Source organism: Sceloporus occidentalis, unplaced genomic scaffold (assembly GCF_023333645.1).
Source record: "Sceloporus occidentalis isolate IW3139 unplaced genomic scaffold, rSceOcc1.0.p SCAF_5, whole genome shotgun sequence".
NCBI classification, from domain to species: Eukaryota; Metazoa; Chordata; class Lepidosauria; order Squamata; family Phrynosomatidae; genus Sceloporus; species Sceloporus occidentalis.
Genome location: NW_028316985.1, coordinates 14,461,547 through 14,486,749, shown reverse-complemented (window position 1 = coordinate 14,486,749; position 25,203 = coordinate 14,461,547). Strand labels below are relative to the sequence as shown.

At 39.8% G+C, this 25,203-nt stretch overlaps 1 protein-coding gene across 4 annotated transcripts in view; it reads right to left on the bottom strand.

Moving 5' to 3' along the window:
• Window positions 1-2,764: 2,764 nt before the first annotated feature.
• LOC149311678 (1-phosphatidylinositol 4,5-bisphosphate phosphodiesterase zeta-1-like) overlaps window positions 2,765-25,203 on the bottom strand; it is a 69,567-nt gene continuing 47,128 nt past the window's right edge. For 3 of the 4 annotated variants that reach the window (XM_089526683.1, XM_089526681.1, XM_089526682.1), the window contains 4 exons: window positions 20,242-20,414; window positions 10,972-11,104; window positions 8,058-8,207; window positions 2,765-2,894 (listed from right to left, as the gene is read on the bottom strand). In XM_089526683.1, coding sequence (XP_089382809.1) covers window positions 2,803-2,894; window positions 8,058-8,207; window positions 10,972-11,104; window positions 20,242-20,414 — 548 coding nt within the window. In that variant the 3' untranslated portion in view covers window positions 2,765-2,802. Of the gene's footprint in view, window positions 2,895-8,057; window positions 8,208-10,971; window positions 11,105-19,732; window positions 20,153-20,241; window positions 20,415-25,203 lie in introns of those variants that run through there. The other variant, XM_089526684.1, reaches the window with a different exon arrangement.

Below are 25,203 nucleotides of genomic sequence, written 5' to 3'. Positions count from 1 at the left end.
TACAAGAGAAGAAAATGTGGATCACTTACCAGCTTCCCATGAATAATTTAATCAGCACTAGTGGGACAGATCTAGAAGGTGAAATTCCTGTTCTTCACCCCAACCACTGGCTTATGGAGCCCTCCTTGCTCATTTCGTTCCCCCTTGGAATTTATTTCATACATTAAACCACTGGTAGAGGTAGTTGGGAGTTTTGGAGTCCAATGACACCCAACTCTGCTTCTCCCACATAAATATAAGGAAGTAGTTATGGTTCACTTCTAAACCAGTGTTTCTCAACAGTAATGGAGCAGTACAAACAAACTGAAGTACAAGGCAGAGGCACTTCTGATTCGTTGAAAGGCAGATTAGGAAATAGGAATTCAACCTGTGCTCAATGGGCTTACTCTCCTTTTAAAATAACCCTACATTCGGCCCTAAATGCCCTTGGTTCTGTCATGACCAGACATATGTTGTCCTCATAGTTAAATGTGTATACTAGTTTGATATTCCTAGAAATGTCTAATCTGGTTATGGTGATACCTACCTTAGTTACATCCTGTTTAAATTGGAGTAACAGGTTGAAAAGTGCTCAAAAACCAGGGTTGGATCAGAGTTGGCGCCAGACTGTTGACCAAGGCTGGTTATAAGGAGCATAAAACGCCCATGTTAGAACAACTCTATTGGCTGTCAGACTATGTTCAGGCACAGTTCACAGTGCTGATTATAACATATATTATGGATCCAGGCAATCTGAAGAATCATTTCGTTCACAGAAACCTGGTCATGCATCAAGATCTTGGGGGAAGCCCTCCTTCAGTCCCTTTCACCTCAAAGCCATGTTTAGTTGGACTGCAGAAAAGGGCCTTCCCAGTGGCTGTTCCCAGCTTATTGTCTTTCTGCATAATAAATATTTACTTCAATAGGCTTTGGGTAACTGACTATATGGAAAAGACTTGTTGTGTACAGTTTTTATTTCTTGCCCTTTTCAATGAATATCCTTTAGCTGGTTGTGTAAATTCTATAGTTAATTACTTTTTAAGAATAGCTTTGTTTTGTGTTTTTACCATTGTGTTCTCTAGTTTAAAACTTGTGAGCCACATTGAGTCTTATTTCTGGGAACAGGGAATATAAAATTACCACCATCATCATCACCATCACTATCATCATCACCACCATTTGGCCTTGTCAGCACATCTTTGGATTAGAATAGCACTGATCATTTGTAACCTCCATGAATGGACTTTTATCTTTTTTCCAAAATAAAAACACTGCACATTTAGAAGCACATGTAATTCGACCTTGGGACTGGTTGTAATAGTCATAAACAGAAAACTATTTCTTAATGAATTGTTTTATTTTACTGGTTTTAGAAAGTATACCACCAAGGCTCTGTACAAACAGCTTCTTGTAAAACAAAAAAAAAAATGGTAAAAATTTGTGTTAGATGGCATTGATTATGCCCAATGTCAGTTATATGAAAGAGAATAATGTATACAAAAAGTACACAAGTTGCTTACTCTTGTAGGCTGGATGCTATATTTTGTGTACAGTTTGCAAAATTTGAGTCCTTGAAACCTGAATGTTCCAAGATAAAAGGGACATGTGTGACTGGTATCTTCAGAAGATAAGAAGTAAAATGTGTGTCAGGCAGGAAACTATTAACAGTACAGGCACTCAGCCAAATAACCCAAAATATAAAATATGCATAAATATGAGATAAAGAGAAAGTCTTGACATGCAAGAAAATTATGGGAAAACTGAAAGAGTGATTTGCTGATGTGACTATGCTCAATCCTGGTGTATCATACATAATGCAAATATCTGCTCCTGCTGTCAACATTTAAAGCTCTCCATGGGCTGGCCTCTCCTTACTTATCAGACCTTATTTCTCCTCACCTTCCCACTAGGGCCCTCCATTCTGGTAGTCAAGGTCTGCTGTCCCAGCCCAGGATTTCCTCTGCCCCATCCCGGATTCGCCCCTTTTCACTCGCTGCCCCTCACTCCTGGAACCTTCTTCCCCCGCGAGCAAGAACCATCACTTCTTTAACCAGCTTCAAAACGGAGTTGAAGACCATCCCGTCCAGGGCAGCGTTCCCAGGCATTGCATAATTGTCACTTGCTATTTGATGTTCTTTTGTTGTCTGTTTTATTGAATCATTTCCTGTATTGCTATGTATTTTATATGTATTATCCTACTAGAGAGGCCCCTTCCCCACCACCACTCCCTTTGTGTCGTGTCTTTTTAGATTGTAAGCCTGAGGGCAGGGAACCGTCCAATTCAAAAGACTGTATGTACAGCGCTGTGTAAATTTACAGCGCTTTATAAATAAAGGTTAATAATAATAATAATAATAATAATAATAATAATAATAATAATAATAAATAATCTGACAATAGGTAGCCAAAATGATAATGACCAATAAATGGCTAGTTATATTCATGGGTAATTGGTTATTAACTTAGTGACCTTGCATAGATGGCCAATGAAATTTCATTTCCATTTGATAGGAAAGTCTTTGTTGAAAATTAACAAAAATGACTGGACAGAAAAGAAGCTGGAAATAATATAAGAGCTACCTCCCAAGACACAAAGCCACCTTGATGAACCATGTTTTTGAGTTCTGAGACATCTTCTGGCAGTTGCTGCAAACAGAATGGTTACAATGTATTACTTAGTAGTGTCTTATACTGCTTTTATTTTTCCTAATAGTATTGACATGCATAATTAAAACTAAAATTATTTATAACATTAAGTACTAAGTACTATTCCACCATGGTTTTTATTGAGAGAACAAACAGCTGAGGGAACACTGGTAACAATTATTTTTGCTTAAAGTACCAGACATGTATAAAGAGAGAAGCAGGATGAAGACTGACACCAAGTTTGGAAAGCAGTGGAACCTGACGATAACCTGGAAATACAATAGCAATGAATGAATGCAAGCAAAAAGTTTCATGCAAATCAAGATATAGAAAACCCAGTTGTCTATATTTTTTTCACTTTAAATTAACTAAGAAATGGAAGTAGGAATGTTCAGTCCTTGGGGTACCATTGGCAAGTATTATGGAAAATACCAAGATCCAGTGTTGTGTAGTGGTTTGAGCACTGGTCTAGGAATATAGAAGACCTATGACAGAAACCCACTGGGTGATCTTAGGCAATTCACACTCCCTCAGCAAACCCCCTCTGAACAAACCTGGCCAAGACATCCTTGTGATTGGTTCACCTGAGAGTCACCAGTTATCAGAAACAACTTGAAGATACACAACACTAGCAATTATTATTATGGAAATACCAATCCTGTCCCTCAGGTGATATTGTGGTTACGAGGTAGGTTAAGACTCATCTCATTTGTAACCTTGACTGTAAAAAGCAGAACACTTTGGCACAAAATCTTGGAGAGGCAAAATTTGATCCCACTGCTGACACTACCTTACCTAGGATCCACTAAGAGGATTGTCTTTAGGAAGAATCAGAGTTGGAATAGACCTCAAGGGCCATTGAGTTCAACCTCCTGCCATGCAGAAACACACAATTAAAGCACTCCCAATGGATGGCCACCCAGACTACGTTTAAAAACCTCCAAAGAAGGAGACTCCACCACTCTCTGAGGGAGTGTGTTCCATTGTTGATCAGCTCTTACTGTCAGGAAGTTCCTCTTAATGTTTAACTGGAATGTCTTTTCCTGTAGCTTGCATCCATTGTTATAGGTCTTATTCTCTGGAGCAGCATAAAACAAGCTCGCTCCAGCCTCAGTATGCCACCCCTTCAAATATTTAAACAGGGCTATCATATCATCTCTTAACCTTCTCTTCTTCAAACTAAACATACCCAGGTCCCTAGGTCTCTCCTCATAGGGCATGGTTTCCAGACCCTTCACCATTTTGGTCGCCCTCCTCTGGACATGCTCCAACTTGTCAACATCCTTTTTGAACTGTGGTGCCCAGAGCTGGACACAATGTTCCAGGTGACGCTTGACCAAAGCAGAACAGAGTGGCACTATTACTTCCCTTGATCTAGACACTATACTTCTATTGATGCAGCCTAGAATTGCACTGGCTTTTTAAGATGCCACACCACACTGTTGACTCATGTTCAACTTGTCATCTACTAGAACTCCTAGATTCCCTTCACACATAGTCTTGTTAAGCTAGGGGCTCATTCCCATAGGAAGGATGACTCCATTTCTGATTCAGCTTGGTTGCATAACAGAAATCAATCGTCCCTCGTTCTCACTACAAACAAGATTTTCCTTACTCCAGAGTAAGCATGTTTTTTCTGGCACAATTCTTGTTCTCATTTCTGTCACTTCATATGTCAATCATTTGACAGCAGCAGGAGGGAGGGAGGGAGGGAGGGAGAAGCCCCTGAGTTGGGGATGGAGGAGGGGGAAGAAGTGAGAGGAGGAAAGGACCAGGAAGGCCTGCGTGTGTCTCTAGTGCTCCCTCCTTCCTGCTCCTTCTTTCTCTCCCTTCCCTTTTGCTGCTTCTCCTTCCCTGGGAAGGGAATCCTCAGGCAGAGAGAGGTGCACTCCGGGGCAAGGCAATGACCCAGCTGTCATCCAGCAAAGCCCGCCCCTCTGCTTCCCTCCTGGATCCCTGCCTGTGAGGTGCTGCTGCTGTGGCTGGAGCCATGGGGGAAGAAAGGAGGAGGCAGGAAGGAGGAAGAAGGAAGGAAGGTACCCAGGAGGAGTGTCTGTGTGTGTGTGTGTGTGTGTGTGTGTGTGTACGCGCTCCCCTCTGCCCAAGCACAAGCTTTTGCCCACGGTTCAGGCTGCTAATAGAAGGAGCAGAAGGAAGGAAGGAAGGGGAAGGAAGTGATGGAGGAGGAGGAAGGAAGGAAAGGAGAAGAGGAGGAAGGAAGGAAGGAAGGAAGGAAGGAAGGAAGGAAGATACCCAGGAGGAGGAGGAGGAGGAGGAGGGGTGTGTGTGTGTGTGTGTGTGTGTGTGTACGCGCACAAGCGACTCAGGCTGCTGGGAGAAGAAAGGAGGAAGAGGAAGAGGAAGAGGAAGAGGAAGAGGAAGGAAGGAAGGAAGGAAGGAAGGAAGGAAGGAAGGAAGGTGTCTGGGAGGAGGAGGTGTGTGGGACACGCCTTTGCCCACAGCTCAGGCTGCTGAGAGAAGGAGGAAGTGGAAGGAAGGAGAAAGAGGAAGGAAGGTACCTGGGAGGAGGAGGAGGACGGGGAACACAGCAACGTTTTTTTTAAATAAATAAATAAATAAAAATTAAGCGATAAATTGATAGAATGGCTTAGCAACAACTTGCTTTTCTAAGTAGTTGCAAGAGCAATCTATTGATTCATCAATTGATTTTATTTTTTAAAAAAGTATCCATGTCACAACCACAAACTCAAAAGGCAGCACTGGGGAGGGATGGGACACACACACACCTCTGCCATTTGTTCCTTCCCTCAATCAATCCAATGAGGATCAGAAGGGGTTTCAAATGGGAACGAAGGCCATTTGCCTCGAATCCTGCTTCAGAGCAAACTGCAGTGGGAATGACCCCCAATTCCTGTACATTCATATCCGTGACCTCCTTAATAGAGTCCATCCATCTAGCATGCAGCCTTCCTCTCTTTCTATTTCCTTCCACCCTTCCTAGCATTATTGTTTTTTCCAGTGAGTCGTCGTGCCTTCTCATGATGTGTCCAAAGTATGACAGCATAAGTTTTGTCATCTTGGCTTCCAGAGAGATTACTGGCTTGATCTGCTCTAGGACCCATTCATTTGTCTTTTTAGCTCTTCGTGAAATCCTCAGCACTCTTCTCCAGAACCTACTCCTCCTAATTTGGTATCATCTGCAAATTTGATAAGCATACCCTCTAGAGAAAGGGCAGTCCTCACAAAGTCACTACATGCCTTGACAATGTTCTTGGAAATATACTGGGAATTTTTCCCATTCTAATCCATCTCAATGCTGGACATTTTGATAGAAACATAGTATACCACAATAGTCTTCAATTCTGTAGAACTGTATTCTGTAAACATTACATCTAATTGGGCAGTTGAATTACATAATATTAAACAGAACAATACAATTAATATCTAATAACATTGGGGGGGGGGACTGGATATCTAAACACAATGACAGAATACCTACAGATAGCTTTGAGGCATGTTGATAGATTAGGGTAAGGGTTGCAATTTAGCAGTAAAGTAATATACGTTGCATTCAAAAAGCCCCAGGTTTTATTATTCTTCATCACAAAGCTGAGAAAGATTTGTCTCTGAATTCTCAGAACTGCTGCCAGTCAGTGCGGATAATATTGAGCTAGATGGACCAATGACCTGACTCAGTTAAAAAGCCGCTTCATATTTTTCTTATTAAACATGCAACTCTATCTGATCTTTAAACACTTGGCTTAGATTTACCATTTTAAATTTTCTCTTCCGAACCTGCAAGTTGCAACTTATACCCTCTTATGCATTCATCCACACAATATCCCATTCCTAATAAACTTAAGGGAGACCTTAACACAAAGGTTATCAACAGCTACTTGCCTCCTGCTGAGTCTTGATACTCCCTTGATACTCTTTTGTGCTCTTAAGTTCTTGATTTACAAAATCATACAAATAGCACGCTGGAACATACTGGAAAGGAACATCTCTTCCATTTCTCACTGCAGCAAAATGGCTCCTTCCTATAAAGGGCTGCACTGGCCAGAATTATGGCCAGTTCAAACAAGAAGTAGCCTCAAAGCATACAGGGCAATCATTGAGTTTGCAAAAGTAGCCACTGTTATCATGGGAACCAGAGTGACTACAAATAAAGAACCACAAGTGATACCTCCAAACAGATTATAAGCACCACAGCGCATGCTCCTAGTACAACTGCAAGTGACCCAACAGTTGCATGAAATGAGCCCTAATCTCATTTCATAGAACTGTAAGTAACATGGAGATGTGCATAATAAACTTCCTACAGATAAAACAAATTGAATAGCTTGTAAAAGATTGCATAAGGATGCATATTAAAATATCATGATTTGTATGGGGGGGGGGAGGGCTCAAATATTTAAAAAACAGAAAATTCAACAAGTACTGAACCTAATAATTTTCTCCCACAAAATTAATGTTTAACCACTTAAACTGTAATTGTAAAGGGAAACTGGACTTGAATGAATATTAGAAGTGCTCTCCCTCTTAGAATCATAGAGTTGGAAGAGACCACAAGGGCCATCCAGTCCAACCCCCTGCCATGCAGGAAATCTCAATCAAAGAATCCCCAGCTGGATGGCCATCTGTCGGGGATGCTTTGATTGAGATTTCCTGCATAGCAGGGGGTTGGACTGGATGGCCCTTGTGGTCTCTTCCAACTCTATGATTCTAAGAGGGAGAGCACTTCTAATATGTCCAAAGCCGCAAGAATACACAACTAAAGCACCCCAACAGATGAACATCCATCCACATTTTAAAAACCGTCAAAGAAAGAGTTTCTACCACATGTGACAGTGGAAAAAATTTCCTTGAACAGCTTTTACTTCCTTGAGTAGGAATGAATTAGGTCAGATACACTTGGAGGCATCAACATTTATCTTTGTGGGCACTTTTTTTTTTTTTTTTTGAGGATCATCAAAGACCCACTTCTTCTTATGGCCCTTTAGATGCATTGGAGTGGCTTTGCCCAAATATCTTCAATTGCCAAATTGCCAAATATCTCCAAGCACCATAGGCACTTAACGAGACTATAAAAATAATGTCATATTACAAGAGTTCTGATTTCATTAATGAGAGCAGAAGTATCACTATGCCAAACTTTCCCAATTTGGTGCCCTCCGGAGATGTTTTAGACGCCAATTAAGCCCAGATAGCATGGCCAATGATTAAGGTTGATATATATTTATTTATTTATTTATTTATTTATTTATTTATTTGCCAGTCTTTTCCCAGAACTGGGACTCAGAATGGCTTTGATGTGGTCCAGTACATCTAAAGAGGGCTAGTTTAGAGAAGGCTGCAGTATATGTATTTTAAAGCTCTGTTGCCTCAAACCTCCCATGTTTCCCCATAAGAGGAGCAATACATTGATAAAGATGGTGGGGGGTCATGCTTTTAAAAAATCTTTCTAATACCTTTATTCATGCTCAAAAGTGGCAAAGTATACTGGCCAAGGAACTCGTTGGAAGTGAGAGAAAGCTGATCTTGTACAACAAATCGTACTAAGGCAAGCTCTGGAACTTGGACATTAAATGTGAATGTTTCATCCCATCTAGGGCACAAAGCTAGAAGAAAGAAAGCAATGTAAGACAAGAAACAATATCTCTTCAAAGAGTTTCATCTTGCTTCTTAACTGCAGGAATACTGGGCTGAAATGCTCACATACATGCAAGGGAATTGAAAGCTAAGCAGAAACTCATATAATTTCTACTTTTTAATAGAATACATAGTTTTGTTTATGATAAAGCCTAGAATACAACATTCCTTATGTCTTCTTAAAACATCTTGGTCATTTTTATATGTAGGTCTCAATGTTTTTGCATCAAGAACATTTTGGTAGGTATACAGGTAAAACATGCCAATCAGTTGAGTGAGCCAGTGGACTGGGACCTTCAACCAAGGTAAAATAATTTTTTTCTTCTCAAATTTGGGTTGGACTGTTTTACCTCTACACCTACCAAAATGTTCCTGATCCAAAAACATAGAGACTTCCTGAGGAATCCATTGTCCTCTGCCTACAAAGAAGCCTGTGGCCTCACAGGAATGGAGATATATTGGATTGCAAAAGAGGAGTCCTTGATATTAAATGGACTTTAAATTTCCTGGACTTTGAAAATCTCCCAATTGCCACATGGCCAGAGGAGGAGGGCCCAGCCTGCTAAATATACCTTCCCCATACCATCTTAATTAAGGACAGAAACAACAAAAAGCAGGCATCTTATTACTCTCCAATTTTTCTCCTGTTTGGTATGTAACATCTTGCCTGATGAAGAAGCCAGTGGAGCTTCAAAAGCTTGCAACAAGTATAGTGTGCTTTTCTGTTGGCCAATAAAGGTATCACTATTTGGTGGGTGTATGTACTATGTGCTGGCAGATAATGGCTGGCATCCTGCTAGTTAGTTACAACTACAGCAGAGTTATTCAATCAAATAGCAAAAGCATTTGCATTTCTATACTGCTTTATACTGAAGTAAGCAGTCTCTAAGCAGTTTACAACATGTAAGACAATTGCTCCCAAGAAGCTGGGTGCTCATTTTACCAACCTACAAAAGGACAGAAGGCTGAGTTGACCTTGGAGTGCTCAGGATCAAACTCACAACCGTGTGATTACAGTACTGGCATTTAACTACAGGGCTCCCTGTTGGTAAGTCAACAGGTAAGTAAATCCCATTGATTCATATTCTATCCTAGAGTAGAATGTGTCTCCTCTAGTAAGGACTAACAGGATATAGGTCAATGTCACAAAGAGCAGAAATTCAGAATTGCACTGACACATTTTCTCTAACCTACCCTTACCACAATGCACAATCCTCAAATGAATAACTCCTGTGGTTAGATAAAATTTTCCTTCAGATGCATTGCTAGTCTGTATGAATTACAGAGAAAAGAAACAAAAGAAAGAGTGGCTAGGCGGGTCTCCTGTGATCACAGAACGAGACCTTTTAACACAGCACAGCTCCCAGATTTCCCTGTAGTCCTAGGATACATGTTCACAAGTCCTTTTTCATGTGATAAGATTTGGGAAAAAATGCTTCTGTCATGTTTTTGATTAGAGCTCTGTTTCTGAGTTTTGCCGGGGTGAAGGGGCATTAGGTACTGAAAGCCTGCAGGCTGAAGAAGAAAGGAGAAATTCTACAAGTAAATAAGCAGATAAATAAAATGCAAAGATGTTAAATTTCCTATAGGAGTTCATCTCATCTGCAGTCATCACTTTTTGCTATCAGAGCTAGGATGCTTCCAGAGAAATGGCTCCTAAGACTAATCAAAAAGCACTATGAAGCTAGCCCATATTTTCTTCCTTAAATTATTTTGTTTACAAGAAAGAAAGAAAAACAGAAGCAGCAGGGGGGAAACGTGGAAGGGCTAAAAAAAATTGGGAGAGGGCAATATCTGATGTCTGGGGAAAATTCTGTGTTTAGGGCAGGACCATTGTACAACAAAACCATCATCTGGAATGAACCATAGTAATTGCATCATAGTTCAAGCCCATGTTCTATACCATAAAGTAGCAATAGATGAAGCAGCCCTGAAGTGAATTTAGATGAGGGTGGGCATGCATAAAAGGCATGCATGTTCTCCTGTCCCACATGATGGTCTGATCACTTCTGGTAACCTTTGGGGGTGGGCAGGGAAATGGAGATAGGGATGCCAAAACCAGCCGATTCGAGTTTTTCAACTGAACAAACGTTTTTTGCCAGATTTTTTTTTAACTGAAGGTTGGTAGCAAGTGCTATACATGAGCCACAGGATTACCACCTTTGATTTGATTAAAGGGGAATTTCTCATACAAGCAAGGTCTGGTTAATGGGATTTCTGTGAAATGACAGCAATATTAGCACCTGGACTCCAAGTTTATGACCCCTTGGTATAAGGGTTGTATTAATAATTTTCTCTGATTAATGAGCTTGAAGCACCATCATTCACATCACTTGTCCTTTACTTTGTCCTTCTTTCCCCCCTTCCCCTTTTTTGTCCTTCTTGGTTGCAATATATCTGTTCTTAAATGTGTATATGGGATGATATGTGCTGGGATGGGACACTACATAATATGTAATATAGGATTGTATTAATCCATATGGATATATGTGTGTCAAAGGGAGGTTAAAGTGTTTGAACAAAATCAGAAGAAACTTAATATACTCAAAATGTAAAATAATAACATTACTAACTTTTTCTGTGCCAGTGCTGCTTTTCTAATTGATGTTTGCATTGCTGTTTCTCTGTATTGGTCAAACTGCCAAATAAATAACTTTGATAATCTGTGAAAGTTAATGAGCTGAATTCTTAATTATTGAAACTTTAACCAATCTAATATATTATTGTACTCACCATTGCCCTTAACTACAGAACTGTGTTGTTTTGTCTGGTCTTCTGGAACACCATAAATTTCTATTACAACTAAGGGGTCGGCTTTATTAGTCCTTGAGAGACTGCTAGGTGGTAATTGATGCCCACTTATAATCTGCACAAACAAATACAATAAGTGAGATTTAACCAAGGTATCAAATCTAGCTGGTTGTTATTTTGGTATCAGTTGAAAAATGGTCAAGGAAGCCCATCACACAGTTAAAGAGAAATTACTATTTACTCAACATTATGAAGGGAACCCCTACAAAGGTTGCCTCATTCTGGAGGTGACTGTGGGCTTTTGAAAACTGGGTAAATGGAATATAAGCCATGGCAGGTTTGATTAAACTGGTAAGACTTCAAGTATGGCCCTGTTGATGCAACCCTGTATACTGTCCAAGGACATGTTTAGCTAAGTATGGAGAGGTAGTCAGAAGAAAGTTGGTCTTATTGGCTACATACTGCCTGCACAGAAACTATCAACACAAGAAAGGTGTAAAATAGCTATAATCGGCATTGGCGGAGGGTCTTTTTTAAAAGGGGAGATCAATGCATTTAACTCAATAAATTATTCTTTCACGCTGCAAAGGACATTGCATTGAACATTTACAATTGACTAGACATGAATAGGATCAGATCTCCATATATATTAGCAAGCTTCTTTGAAATGGCAACAAAAGAGCTTTCAGTTTAGTTTTATGCAGGGCAAAATTAGACATTACAGAGCAGCCATGTGTAAGGCGCCTATTTGTGTGTGCATGTGTGTGCTTAATTAATGGAATGGGCTGCTATTGGGGCAAGAGCAAGAGGCAATTTCTTTTCTCTCAACTTTTCCTTCAGTACTGAGCAGCCCAAACTTGTACTTCCACCTAAATCCCTGTATCTTTTTAATTACACATGGAAAAACAACTAGTACAGTCTTTAATTTACATGGGACCTTTATTATATTCTGAATTCCAATGACTTTACAACTAGCTGAAACACAGTCCTCATCCCCTACTGAAAGTAAGGCAAAATATATTTAATCGAGCATGGTGGTGTTGCCCCCTCTTGACTTCATCACTATTGTTTTGGTCCCCCTTTCTCTCTCCATTCTGCCAAGGCTTCTCCTTCTGCTTTTTGTTGTTACTGGGTTTTTTTTCCTGTTTTTTCCTTTTGTTTTGTTTTTGTTTTGGTAAACTGCATTAGCCCTTTTTGCACAAACAGCCCATGTCTGCTGCTGTTATTTTAAATGTTTTATACTGCTATATTAGTGACACCATAGCTTATGCTACCTAGTACTGCACAAAGGGAGGCAACGGTGACGCCACTCTTAAAAATCTTTTCACCATGGAAATCCTATGACGCGAGAATCCAATATAAAACGAGATTTAGGGACAGGATGCACAAAATGTGCTAACAGAGCAGAACAGAGGTGCCATGGCTAATGGCACAACTATGAATAACTCTGTGGCTAATGGCACAACTAGACTCAACCGAAAAGGATGACAAGCTATCGGTGTGCTCAGAGCTGAAAAGAAAGTCGGAAGCTGCACAATATATATTATAGGAACACAGAATGTAAGAAACGTGAATCAAGGGAAGCTAGACATTAAAAACAAGAAATGGAGCATATAAACATTGCAATACTTGAGACGAGATAGCAAAATAGACAGGAATAGGACATTTTGAATCACGTAATTGCCTAGTGTTTTACATAGGAAATGAAAAGATACGAAAATATCGGGTGGCATTAAAGAGAGATGTAGCAAAATGGACAGGAATGGGACATTTTGAATCACGTAATTGCATAGTGTTTTACACAGGAATTGAAAAGATACAAAGAAATCAGTTGGTATTAATAGTAAGGAGAGATATAGCAATATCAATCAAAGTGATTAATATCAATAAGACTTCAGGAAAAACCTATTACTATAACCACCAACCACAAAAGCAAAAGACTAAGAAATTAAAAGATTCTGTGCTGGAGTCCAGGAAAATATTCATTACACACCAAAAATTATTAACTTCTTGTTAAGCACTGTGTGATTAGAAAACAAAAGCAGGAAGCAAAGAAGCGTAAAAGATTATAGGAAAATTGTCACTAGGATAAAAAAATAAATCAGGAGAACGACTGATGCAATTCTGCAAGGTCAACAGTCTGTTCATCACAAACACATTCTTCATGCAACCAAAGAGGCGACTGTACACATGGATATCACGAATGGACAATATAAAAATCAGTCAGACTACTGTATATATTTGGAAACAGAAGATGGAGAAGCTCTATTCTCATGGCAAAAACAAAACCAGGAGCAGATTGTGGCACAGACCATGCATTACTAATATCAAAATTTGCAATAAACCTGAAGAAAAACACTAAGCCAAGCATCACACTGAAATATAACCTGAAGAAAATCCCTGCAGAATTTAAAGACAATGTGAAAAACAAATTTGTACTACTGAGCTTTACAGATTGGTAATCAGCTGAATTATGGCCTAAAGCCAGGCACATTGTCAATGTGGAATAGAAAAAGACACAGTCTGCAGCCAAAAAGAAGGAGAAGCATCAATGGAGGACAAATTAAACCCTTCAAACAGTTAAAGGTCAGACAAGAGGAAAAAGTTTAAAGGGGACAGAAATAGAACCAGAACCCTGAATGCAACTGTTAAAGGACTAGTGTGCAGGGATATGGAGAAGTGCTGTTATAATCAATGAAAAGACAGAGGTTGACAACAGAAAAAAGGAAGAACAAGGGATTTCCTTCCAATTTCCAAAGGGAAATTTAAATCAAGATGGGGAAAAAGATGATAGAAACAATATACGGAACAGCTATATAAAACAGATGAATGATAAAAAAATAAAAGACTCATTTGAAGAAGACCCATATGAAGACAAACCTTAAATTTTAGAAAGTGAAGTGAAAGCTGCACTCAGAGCATTTGGGGAAATGAATCACCAGGAACAGATGGCATACAATAGAGCTGCCTCAATCTACAGAGAAAGAGTCAGGTCTACTTCTGAGGGCTGGTACAGACAGACCACCCCGGAAGGGCGACCTACAGCCACCCATTTTTTCCCTGGATGGAGGCTGCACCAACCAAATGGTGCGACCTCCGCAAGGAGTAAAATGAAGTCGCTTTCAGGGGAAGGATGTATGAAAACTGGAATAACGGACATTGATCATTTAAGATGTGCAGATGATACCTTACTACAACTGGCCCACCCTTTACGTGGGCTTGCCTTCTTCAGACTTGAGGTCACACGTAAGGCAAGCCCCAATCAAAACAACGGGGGTGCTCCCATGGCGCATGCACCATGGCATGCCGCGGAAGTGCAGCCCATTATTCTGAATGGGATTTGAGCATACGCTCAGTTCCTCTTACACGGAGGGTCCGGAATGGATCCCACACGTAAGAGGCAGGTCTACTGTACTAGCAAAAAATAACAAAGACTTGGAACAGTCACTGAAGAAAGTAAAGAAAGAAACTGCTGAAGCAAGTTTAACAACTGAACATTAAGAAAACAAAAATAATGGTTTATGGATTATTTACATAACATTATTATTATTATTATTATTATTATTATTATTATTATTATTATTATTGGAAACAATTAAAAAATTGAAATAGTTAAAGTTTCTTCATACCTTGGCTCAATCATTTATCAGAATATAAACTGCAATCAAGAAATCAGAAGACTAGGGCTTGGAAAGGCAGCTATGAAAGAACAAGACAAGATCCTAAGTGTGAAGGTATATCACTGAATACTAAATTTAGGATTGTCCATAGCACTGTATTACCAATCACTATCTATGGTTGTGTGAAATGGATGGTGAAGGACTATCATACCAGCCTGTCGTCCCACCTCAATCACACTTTTCTCTATGATAGCACTTTCGCAATCCATGGTCATGAGATATGTTTACGGAAGGATGGGAATGAGCGATTGGGATTGCTAACTGCCTTGTGAAGTCGGCCGCAGTGTGAATGTGCACAAAGCAGTCAGCTTTGAGGAAGCAATAGCTTCCATGATTGCTGCAAGGGAGAGGAGTGGTGAGGAGCAGAATCACACCCACTTACACCATATGACTGCCTGAGAAGCAGGACTGAAGTGGAAGGGAGCTATTGCATGAAGGCAGCAGTGAAATAGCATTGAGACTGAGAGCATGTTGACGGATTTTGTCCAACAATGAAGAGATGTACTACAGTAATAAATGGAATACAAACCAGCAGCAGAACGGGCACAACTTCATCTGATAAGTACCAGCCAAGTGGTAAAATTCCACTTTTTAGCCTTGTGTGACCAAGTCTGAAGGAAGCTGAAGAAAATCAATTCATTTGAGATGTGGTGCTGGAGAAGAGTTCTGAGGATAGCATGGACTATTAAAAAGACCAAAAAAAAAAAAAAATAGCCCTAGAAGAAATCAAGCCCCAACTCTCCTTAGAAGCCAAAATGACTAAATTCAAGCTAGCATATTTTTGCCCTATCATGAGAAAACATGATTCTCTAGAAAATGCAACAATGTGTGGTAAGATAGAAGGCAGTAGAAAAAGAGGAAGATTATATTCCAGATGCATAGACATAATCAAGGAAGTGCCTGAATCTGTAAAACCTGAGCAGAGGGCATCCAAGAGGTGTCTTCATTCATAGGAATAAGGCAATAGGGTCAGTGTGAACGGATCACAGAAATCCTCAACAATAATAATGCATCTGAAACATCATAGAATTAACACAAAAGTGTGTGTGTGTGTGTGTGTGTGTGTGTGTATACACCTATACAGGAGAGCCAGTGTGGTGTAGTAGTTTGAGCACTGGACTATGACTCTGGAGACGAGGATTTGAATCCAAGCTCAGCCATGTAAACCCACTGGGTGACCTTGGGCAAGTCACATGCTTTCAGCCTCAGGGGAAGGCAATGACAAACCCCCTATGAAAAACATGCCAAGAAAACAATATGATAGGTTCACCTTAGGGTTCCCATAAGTCAGAACTACTTGAAGGCACACAACAACAACATTTATAATCCAATCCTACCACTAGCGGAATATAGCAGTCACTTCAAGTTCATGATTGTTCCAAAAAGGCAATGTTATTCAATGGAGCAGGAGGATGAAGCTGGGGTGTTTGACAGATTTTGTGTCTTAGGCAGCAAAATAACTTGGCTTGGCTTGAATACTATGCATTTCAGGGTACTCCCAACTTATTGAAAATGTCCAAGGTTAGCTCTACAACAACCTTGTAAAACAGGTAATAATTATTAGACCTGTGCTGCAAATGTGGCACTCAGGCTGAGAGAATAATGTCTTGCTTAAGACAACTTTGTAAGTTCATGACACAAGTAGCAATTGAACCAGGAACTTGTTAGTTTGCACACTTAGCAACTACACTAACCATTTGCTCTAAACTAAGGGATCTGAAGTCAGGTGAATTTACCCAGGTTGGTATTTTACTAATTTTTAACATCTATTCTGTAATATCTGTCCTTGAGTCAGACAAATCAAGAGTTATGGATCCAGAGAAACAGCCCTTTTGTATATTAAAAATATTCTTTAAAAAATTCAAATTGAAATTTATTATACACTAGTTAGTATAATTTTAGAGATATTTTAATCATGTAGGCGGGTTACAGACCACCTGTTTGGGGTGGCCTGTAACTGGCCCTTTCCCCGCTGTATCGGGGCCTCAGCAGCCTCTGAGGCCCCGATCCGCCACTTTCCAGGCCGTGGGGAAGCGGCAAAAGGCCGCTTCCTCACGACCTGGAAAGGGGTTTCCTTGGGGCTTCATGCCCCAAGGACACCCAACGGCAGCGGGGAGGAGGAGAAAGGGGCCACTCGGCCCCTTTCTCCCTTGCGTTGCTGGTGCAGCCATCTAAAGGCTGCGCCAGTGACGCAAACCGCAGAAGGAGCTCCGTTTCAAAGCTCCTTCTCGCGCCGTGGAAAGGGCGCTCTAGGCGCCCTCGCATGGCGCGACGTCACAACTGCGCCGCCTCTTTTGGAGGTGGTGCGGTGGTGACGTCGTAATGGTGCTCCCCGTGTGGAATGGGCGCCGCCATTTTGTACAGACTGGGTCCGTACTAGGGTTAGGGGCGTCAAGAAGTGACGCCCCTTTCTAACCCTAGTACGGACCCAGTCCGTACTATTACACCTGTTTGTAATGGGCCGTAATGTTGTTGTTTTAGATTGTATGGCACTTGGCTGGGTATTGTACTTTTTTTCTTATTTTATTTGACCCATACTATGCAAAGCGCTGTGCAAATTTTACAATGCTCTATAAATAAATGTTAATAAATAATAATAAAATTAACAAAATCTTTCAGCAATTTTTGAATTAAATAAGGAAGCATAAACTTTTCAGGTGAAAATCTGTAATCAATCAATATACAAAGCTGTCTAACTGTCACATGTTTTCAAACATAGGGCAAAATATACATTGTGTAACCAGACATGAAACAACAGCAGTGAGATATAACCATCTGTCAAATGTCTGCGATGACTAAATAGCCTTTGCAGGAAGCTAGTCTTAGCATCTGTGGTACTCAAGATATTTATTTCCAACAGCAAGCAGAGGAAAGTGCAAGGATATACTGCAGATAATAAATCAAACAGGTGTGATTTATTTTAGTTCTTACTGCCTATTTTTCAGTACTACTGCTGTATGTGAGCACTGTAGCTTGAACTAAAAGCTCTAATTCAACAGGGTTTAGCATACAAATAATATTTATAGGTTATAGCTAGAAAATAAGTGAATTGATCTTGGCATCAAGAAAACAATAACTGATAAAAACCACCCTGTCCCCTGAAAAACATGATAGAGGATTCAGATCTTATACAAACTCTCAACTGCTTTTCAATTTCAAGCAATATCCTCTGGAAAGTTCCAAGCCAGGGCCAATTACACTAGTAGTTGAGGTAAAATGGGAGCAGATTTAGTACATGAACATCCCATCCCATGAAGATTAAAATGTCACTCTAGCATCATGGCTAGGAAAGCTAAGAAACTTCACATCTCATGAGGATTTGAACAAGAGTCTGCATATCCAAATCCAATACTATAACCACTGAGGTTCTTCAGTGCACATCTCTGAGTGCAGGACAATAATACCATCCTATGGTATAAGGCAGTGGTTCCCAACCTTCTTAATGCCGTGACCCCTTAATACAGTTCCTCATGTTGTGGTGACCCAAACCCATGAAATTATTTTCATTGCTACTTCATAACTGTAATTAAATAGGTGTTTTCCAGTGGTCTTAGGAGACCCCCATGAAAGGGTCATTCGACCCCCAAAGGGGTCCTGACCCACAGGTTGGGAACCACTGGTATAAGGACTCTATTAAATCAAAGGCAAACAAAGCAAGAGCGATAGAAAAGAAGTTACTGATACTCTTCCTTTTGACTTCTCCAGCTATGGGATACTGTGGACCCCTAGTATGGGATCATTATCAAGCAGTCACTACACTCATGAATGAATGGAATGCAAGGAAGCAGGACATGGCGGTGTGATAAGTATCGGCCAAAGATCATTTTATCTTAACTTTTTAGCCACATATGATAAAGTCCAAAGAAAGCTGAGAGGAAGAAAACTCATTTCTGAAGTAGAGTGCTGGAGTTGAGTTCTGTAGATACCATGGACTGGTAAAAAGATATCCAATTGATTTCAAAAGCCTGAACTCTCCCTACAAGCCAAAATGACTACATTAAAGCTGTCATACTTTGGCCATATCCTGAGAAAACATGATTCACCAGAAAGACAATATTGCTTGGTAATGCAGAAAAAAGAAGGAAAAGAGGAATTCCAGATGGATGGATTCAATCAAGGAAGCTATGGCCCTGAGTCTGAAAGACCTGAGCAGGACTGCTGGTGACAGGGTGTCTTGGAGGTCCCTCCTTCATAAGGTCAACATAAATCGAAGTCAGTGTGATTAACAATAAAAATATGAAACTGTCTTCTGTATTTCTCAGTTGTACTTATAAAGGTGAATTGCATCACATTTACAACTCAAAGTTATTGAAAGTTATTACACAACTATACAAATCAACCTGGTAAAGATGGCAATCGTACATAAAGAATAATATAGAGACCCTACTGTTACAAATGACAACAGTAGGCTATCAAGCACACATTATTTGAAGTGCTTTGCAAGCACTGGCGATATACACACTAAGAGCCTTATCGCATGAAGCTCCTGGCCTGCTATTTTTGCATTTTCTGCAAAAACAGAAACAAACCAGATTTGCTCTTACCTTTCACACTTCCAGAACCATTGTGTTTGTTGGTGCTAATGTGTCCCCCCCCCCCCCCGGTCCCAGTGACTGCTCACCACATCTTCACTTTTCATTGGTTGGCAAACATATTGTGCTTAGGAGGTGTAATTTTTTAAAAGGTCCCTGGTCTCCCCCCACATCCCAGAGGGAGATCTCTGTGTGTGTGTGTGTGTGTTTTTGTGAGGCAGACTTTGCATCAATTGAGTAAGCAAGTGAGGAGGGCAGAATCTCTCTGTGTGTGAGGAAGAGAGACAGTGAGGTAGAGGCTTTGCTTTGGAACCAAGTGAGCGAGGGGGGGGGGGGGAATCTGTGTGTATGTCAGAGGCTTTGCATCAGACCCAATCAAACAGTGCTGCAATGTTGAAGTGACTGAACACTACATATTTTCACACCAAAAGGATGCCCACTGACTACCTCAACCAAAATAGCATATTTATTTATTTATTTATTTATTTATTTATTTATTTATTTCATTCTATATTTACAAAAAAGGGACTCAAAGCAGCTCATAAGATAAAACACTATTAAAACATTACAATAAAATAATTTTAAAAATTAAAATTATCTCATTAAAATAATGTAAAATTAATACAAAAACAGAACTAAAAACACTCACCCATATAAAAACCACCCTGTCCTGATTATATATTAAAAAGCCTGCTTAAATAAAAACCTTTTTGCTTGCCAGCAAAATGCAAAGAGAGAGGAGGTCAACTGAACTTCCACACAGGCATTCATAGCATGACAGAAGCATTAATGGATATCATTACCAGCTTATTTCTGTAAGTTAAAAGAAATGCTTTTACAACTGTCTCTTTTTCTATAATCATGGAGCAGCAATGACCTCATACAGCAGTTGCAAATAAAAGCACTATTCCACTGGTGCTGTTCCACTTTACTGCTCCTGTGTAACAGCGTCTAAGAAAGCATTTATAATAAATATTTGTAAAATGCAAATGTTTTCACAAATTAGACAAAAAAAATCATTATCAACAAAATGAACTGACCCTTATTGTAAGATGAACTCCTTGATGGTTTGCAGTAAAAGTATATGGCGAAAATTGTGTGTCTCTATTTCTGAGATATTCTGGTTTTAGGATATATCCAGAACCACCATTATCCAAAAATTTCCCAGTTTGGAGATCCATTTGCAATCCAGATGTTTGGAAATTTAATGCCACTGATTATAAAAGAACAGAAAATAAGAATTTACAACATATATTACCCAACCTACAAAATGCTTTTATAGATACACAACTGAAGCTTCAGGTTTTGATAATGGCTGTACACAAGTGGCTTGGAAGACATTTTGTAAAGAAGGATTTCCAATTTTTAATGTGGCCAATTATGGACAAACCAACTAATTGTGCAGTGAAGCAAAATCAGTATGATATCACAAGGGATATGACTTAAACAGGCAACAGGACTTTTTTCCGCTTTCTTCAGAGTTAAAAGTTTGATAGAGCTAAGATTGCTTCTGATATATTGGTTTTAGTAAGTTTCTGCACTTTTTTGCAAACCTATAAAACCCCTTTAATTTAAGGCGACAGTGCAACAAAGCAGGGATGTGGCTGGATCCCCTGATTTGATTCAGAGCCTAATACAGTGAATCAGATCTGAATCTGATTCAATTTTTATTTATTCAACGCCAATCCATTCCCAACCAGACTCCAAAATCTAAATTTAGATTTGGGAAGCTGCATTACTAGTTCTTCCCCAGTAATTTGCCATGGTAAAGCAGAATGGATTTTCTAATGTTTCACATATCTCCATAAAATGTGGAGATATGGTAGATACTAAGGAGAGACAGTGTCAAGCTGGTAATTTAGTACTTTTTGTGCTAGCCATATTTAAATTTAAGTATTTTTAAAAAATTCTTAAAAGCTGGTGTTGACTGATCACCATGACAGTTCATCTCATGGTGCTTTTGTTCTGGTACTATCCCTGCCGAGCATCCATCAGTTCAAGACTAACTAGGATATATGATAATGATAGTGCTTGAAGTGTGGCTTCTTTCATCAGGTGCTTTTCTGGAAGAATAAAAAAGCAACTGGTGAAATTCAGTGGTGCAGCATGAAAAAGCAAGGGAAAAGAAACCACGCTTTAGCAGTTTAACTGATGGAAATCCCTCATGTCCCCCTCAATGCATATGGTGATTTGGGTTGCCACTGGAAGACTTAATGAGAAGTGCTGCAAGATTCTAACCTCATATTGCACAATAGAGCTGTAGTGAACAAAGCCTAGCTCCCATGTTTCCCACTCTGAATCACATGCATCTTAGTGTCTTCCTTAAATGGTCATGTTGGAAATAGTCTGTTCTTTTCCTACTAATTTGGGGGGTTTCCCCACTTATCTCTGGATCTGTCTAAAGCGATTTGTGTGTCTGTTCTGCTCTGGAATGGAACTCAGCCAATGTGTTCTAATTCACATAAATCAACTTTAGCCATCCCAATCACTTAGTAATTTGGGATTTGGTCCAAGAAGTTGTACAGCCCTAAACAAAAGTACTACACAGTATAATCTGTACACAGCAGAAAGCAAAAGACCTTCCGATTTCTTCAATTCCCCTTGTCGTCTCTGACCTTATGTAAAAACACTGGATATCTAAGAATACGGTGGTATCATCATCATCATCATCATCATCATCATCATCATCATCAAAGATGGAAACAAGGATACAAATTTCTTAATGGCCATTATAGCTACAAAGTACTGTCAGTGCTGTCACCTGGGGGCGGGGGTGCATGGTTCTTGGTTGCATCAGATGACACTCTGGGGGGTGTCACCTGGTGGGGTGGTACACCCAGAGGAACTGACACAACGACAAGGCAAGGAAAGAAGGATGTTTCCCTACTTGCCCAGCAGCCACGCTGTACCCTAAACAGGTTCTCTAGAGGCCACATCCCTGCCCCCTCAGTTGCAGCTGATCTGGGACAGGTGTGCCTTCAGAGTCCCATGCAGCAGCTGCCATACAGGACTCTGAAGGCCTATGGGGGCAGTTCAGCAAGGTCAGGTGGGGAGGGCAAGGCTGTGTGCCCCCCCTGCACCAAGTGACATCAACCTGAATGACGCCACTGACTACTGTACTCCCCAGTTTCTGTTTACAGAGTAGGAATGATAAACAGTAAAGTACAGTTTTTTACTTTCACTTTGTCAGGATTTTTTTCTGCTTCTGGAAGTCATTTCCCCCAAAATAAGTTTGAAACTGAAAACAGAACTGATTTGTTTTTTCACAGATACACAAGCTGGTTTCATAAAATCAAGTTGTTATCAGTCTATTCTCCCTCTGGGGAGGTAACCACCATACCCATTGGTAATCATGACAAAATCAGATCACAAGGACAGTTCATTGTCTTTCATCCCACTTTTTCAGCTACAATACTTATAAAAGGTCTTACCATATATACTCAATTATGTTGATCTCATGTATAAGTCGAGGGCAGGTTTTGGGGCCAAAATTATAGATTTTGCCATGACCCATGGCTAAGTTGAGATTAAAACATGATGGCTGCTTCAGTGTGTGTATATGTGCACATAGCAAGAGGAATGCTAATTGAGGCTTTTTGCTTCTGCCTTTCAATTTTGGCTTCACCCTTGACTCCCCAGATAGCAGCAGACAGCACAAGCAGAAGAGGGACTCTGTTTAAAAGTGATCAGTCACTCGAGTTTATCAGACAAGGAAAATTGGAAGTATAATCCAATGGCAATCCGAATGCAATCATGGGATTAATGTTATTGCGTGATAGACTACCACACGCACTTTTGGGCAATGGGAAGTCAGTCGGAACGCAATCATGGGGTTTCATGTTATTGCGTGATAGACTACCACATGCAATTTTGGGCAATGGCAAGCTATTTTCGGGCAATTCGAATTCACGTATATTCGCTGAACTAGCGAATTCACGTGAATGCGTTCTGGCCCCACTTTCTTTTCATTCGAAATTAAGAGAAATTCATCCCATGTGATAAACTCCACTGAGAACTCTTTCTGCTTGTCTCAAAAGAAAAAGAAACTCTCTCCCAACCACAGAGTTGAAAAAGCTGCTATCACATTACTATACTGACTCACACTCCACCTTTCCTAGCATCATTTCCTTTTCTAATGATTCATTTTTCCTCATAATGTGGCCAAAGTACCACAGTTTAGTCATCCTGGCTTCTAGTGAAAGTTCGGGTCTGATCCATTCTAGAACTCATTTGTCTGTGGGTTTTTTGTGGGTTTTTTTGGGCTATGTGGCCATGATCCAGAATAGTTTCTTCCTCATTTGTCTGTCTTCTTGGCTGTCCACTTAGCACTCTTCTTCAGCACCATATCTTAAATGAGTTTATTTTCTTTCTAACAGCTTTTTTCACTATCCAGATCTTCACATCTGTACATGGTAATGGGGAATACTGTACAATGCATTGGACTGTCCTGACTTTAGTGTTTAGTTACATCTTTTCACTCTATGGTCTTGCTCAGTTCTTCCATAGCTGCCCTTCCCAATCTGGCTAATATTGTACAAGTGCCACTAGGCCATAATGCACACAATATGAACATATCTCTTCATAATTATTTTGGATTGCTTTGGTTTCTAAAGTATTATGTGGAATTCCTAATGGACTAAAGTTCTGAATTAAATACAAAGGACTGACAAAAGCCATCTATCCCTTAGTTATTCTAAAATTCTTAAAGAGAAAATTACTCTTGCTGTTAAAAGGTTAAGTGGTATAACCATTATATTAAAAATGTGATTGAAAACATACATGAGGTTTTATATAAGTTGTGTAGAAATGCACCATTCTGTTCATTAAATATTTCCAAATTGTTATTCAAGTTCTCCTTCAAATTTAATCATAAAGTACTCATTTTTATCTTGATCAGAATTTCCTGTTCTCAAAAGCTCACAGTGGAAACGCTTTCTGTTGTTTGCTGCTACAGTTCTGGAAATAAAACAGCAAGCTGCCTGGAAGAGGATATTATAATTCATGAGAAAAGACAGCCCTGTAACCATTCCTGTGAAGTAAAATCTTTTCACATCTAGGACTCTGGTGCTTCTTGCACTCAAAATCCACCAGTCAGCCCAGTAAAGCACAAACATAACATGTATAAAATAAAGCAATTTTTAAAAAAGAAGACGCTAGCATATTAGGTATTTTGCCAGAGAGAAACGTAGGCCTGTTATGCTCAACAGTAATTCAAAAGAGGTTATATTCTCTCTTCAGGGAAGAAAAATGGGAGGTTTGCTGACTGAATATGTAACCAACCTCATATTTTATATGTGGAAAAAAACTGTATGAAGTTTAAATCATTAGTATGTTATGGGGAAAACCAAATACCTTCCCTTGATTTCATTGTTTAACTTCTGAATGCTGAACTGACTGTCCCTGCTGACTGATGACCAACTGATGTGTCTGGACTCACAGATGAGCTAACTATAATTATCTGTCTTTGTTTAGCTTTTTAAATAGAGAGATACAAAGAAAGTGTGATCAGATACAAATAAAAGGTTTTTCAGTATAATTAACTGTGCTGCAAAACGAAGAACTTCATCAAGTACATGATCAGCTGCCGTCGCTGAAATTAAATCCTTGTTTGAGCAAGACTAAGATGATTCCCAGGCTCAGAATCATAGAGTTGGAAGAGACCACAAGGGCCATCTAGTGTAATCCTATGCCATGCAGGAATACAAAATCAAAGAACAGTGGGCCCTCTCTTTACACGGGCGATCCATTCCAGATCCCCCCGCATAAGGGAAAAACTGCCTATGCTCAAGCCCCATAGGAAATAATGGGGCTCGTGAACGAGGGGTGAGATGAATTCTGTTGAACAAACATATAAGAAACCTAGGCTGGAGTCTTTATAAAATGGGCACATCAGTTTGTTATGCACACATCTGACTGAAAGAGACTAGGGAAGTGTTTTTAATATAATATATGATGCATTGTGTTTTTGACAGCATAGTGACTTTAGTCAGCTTCATTATTCT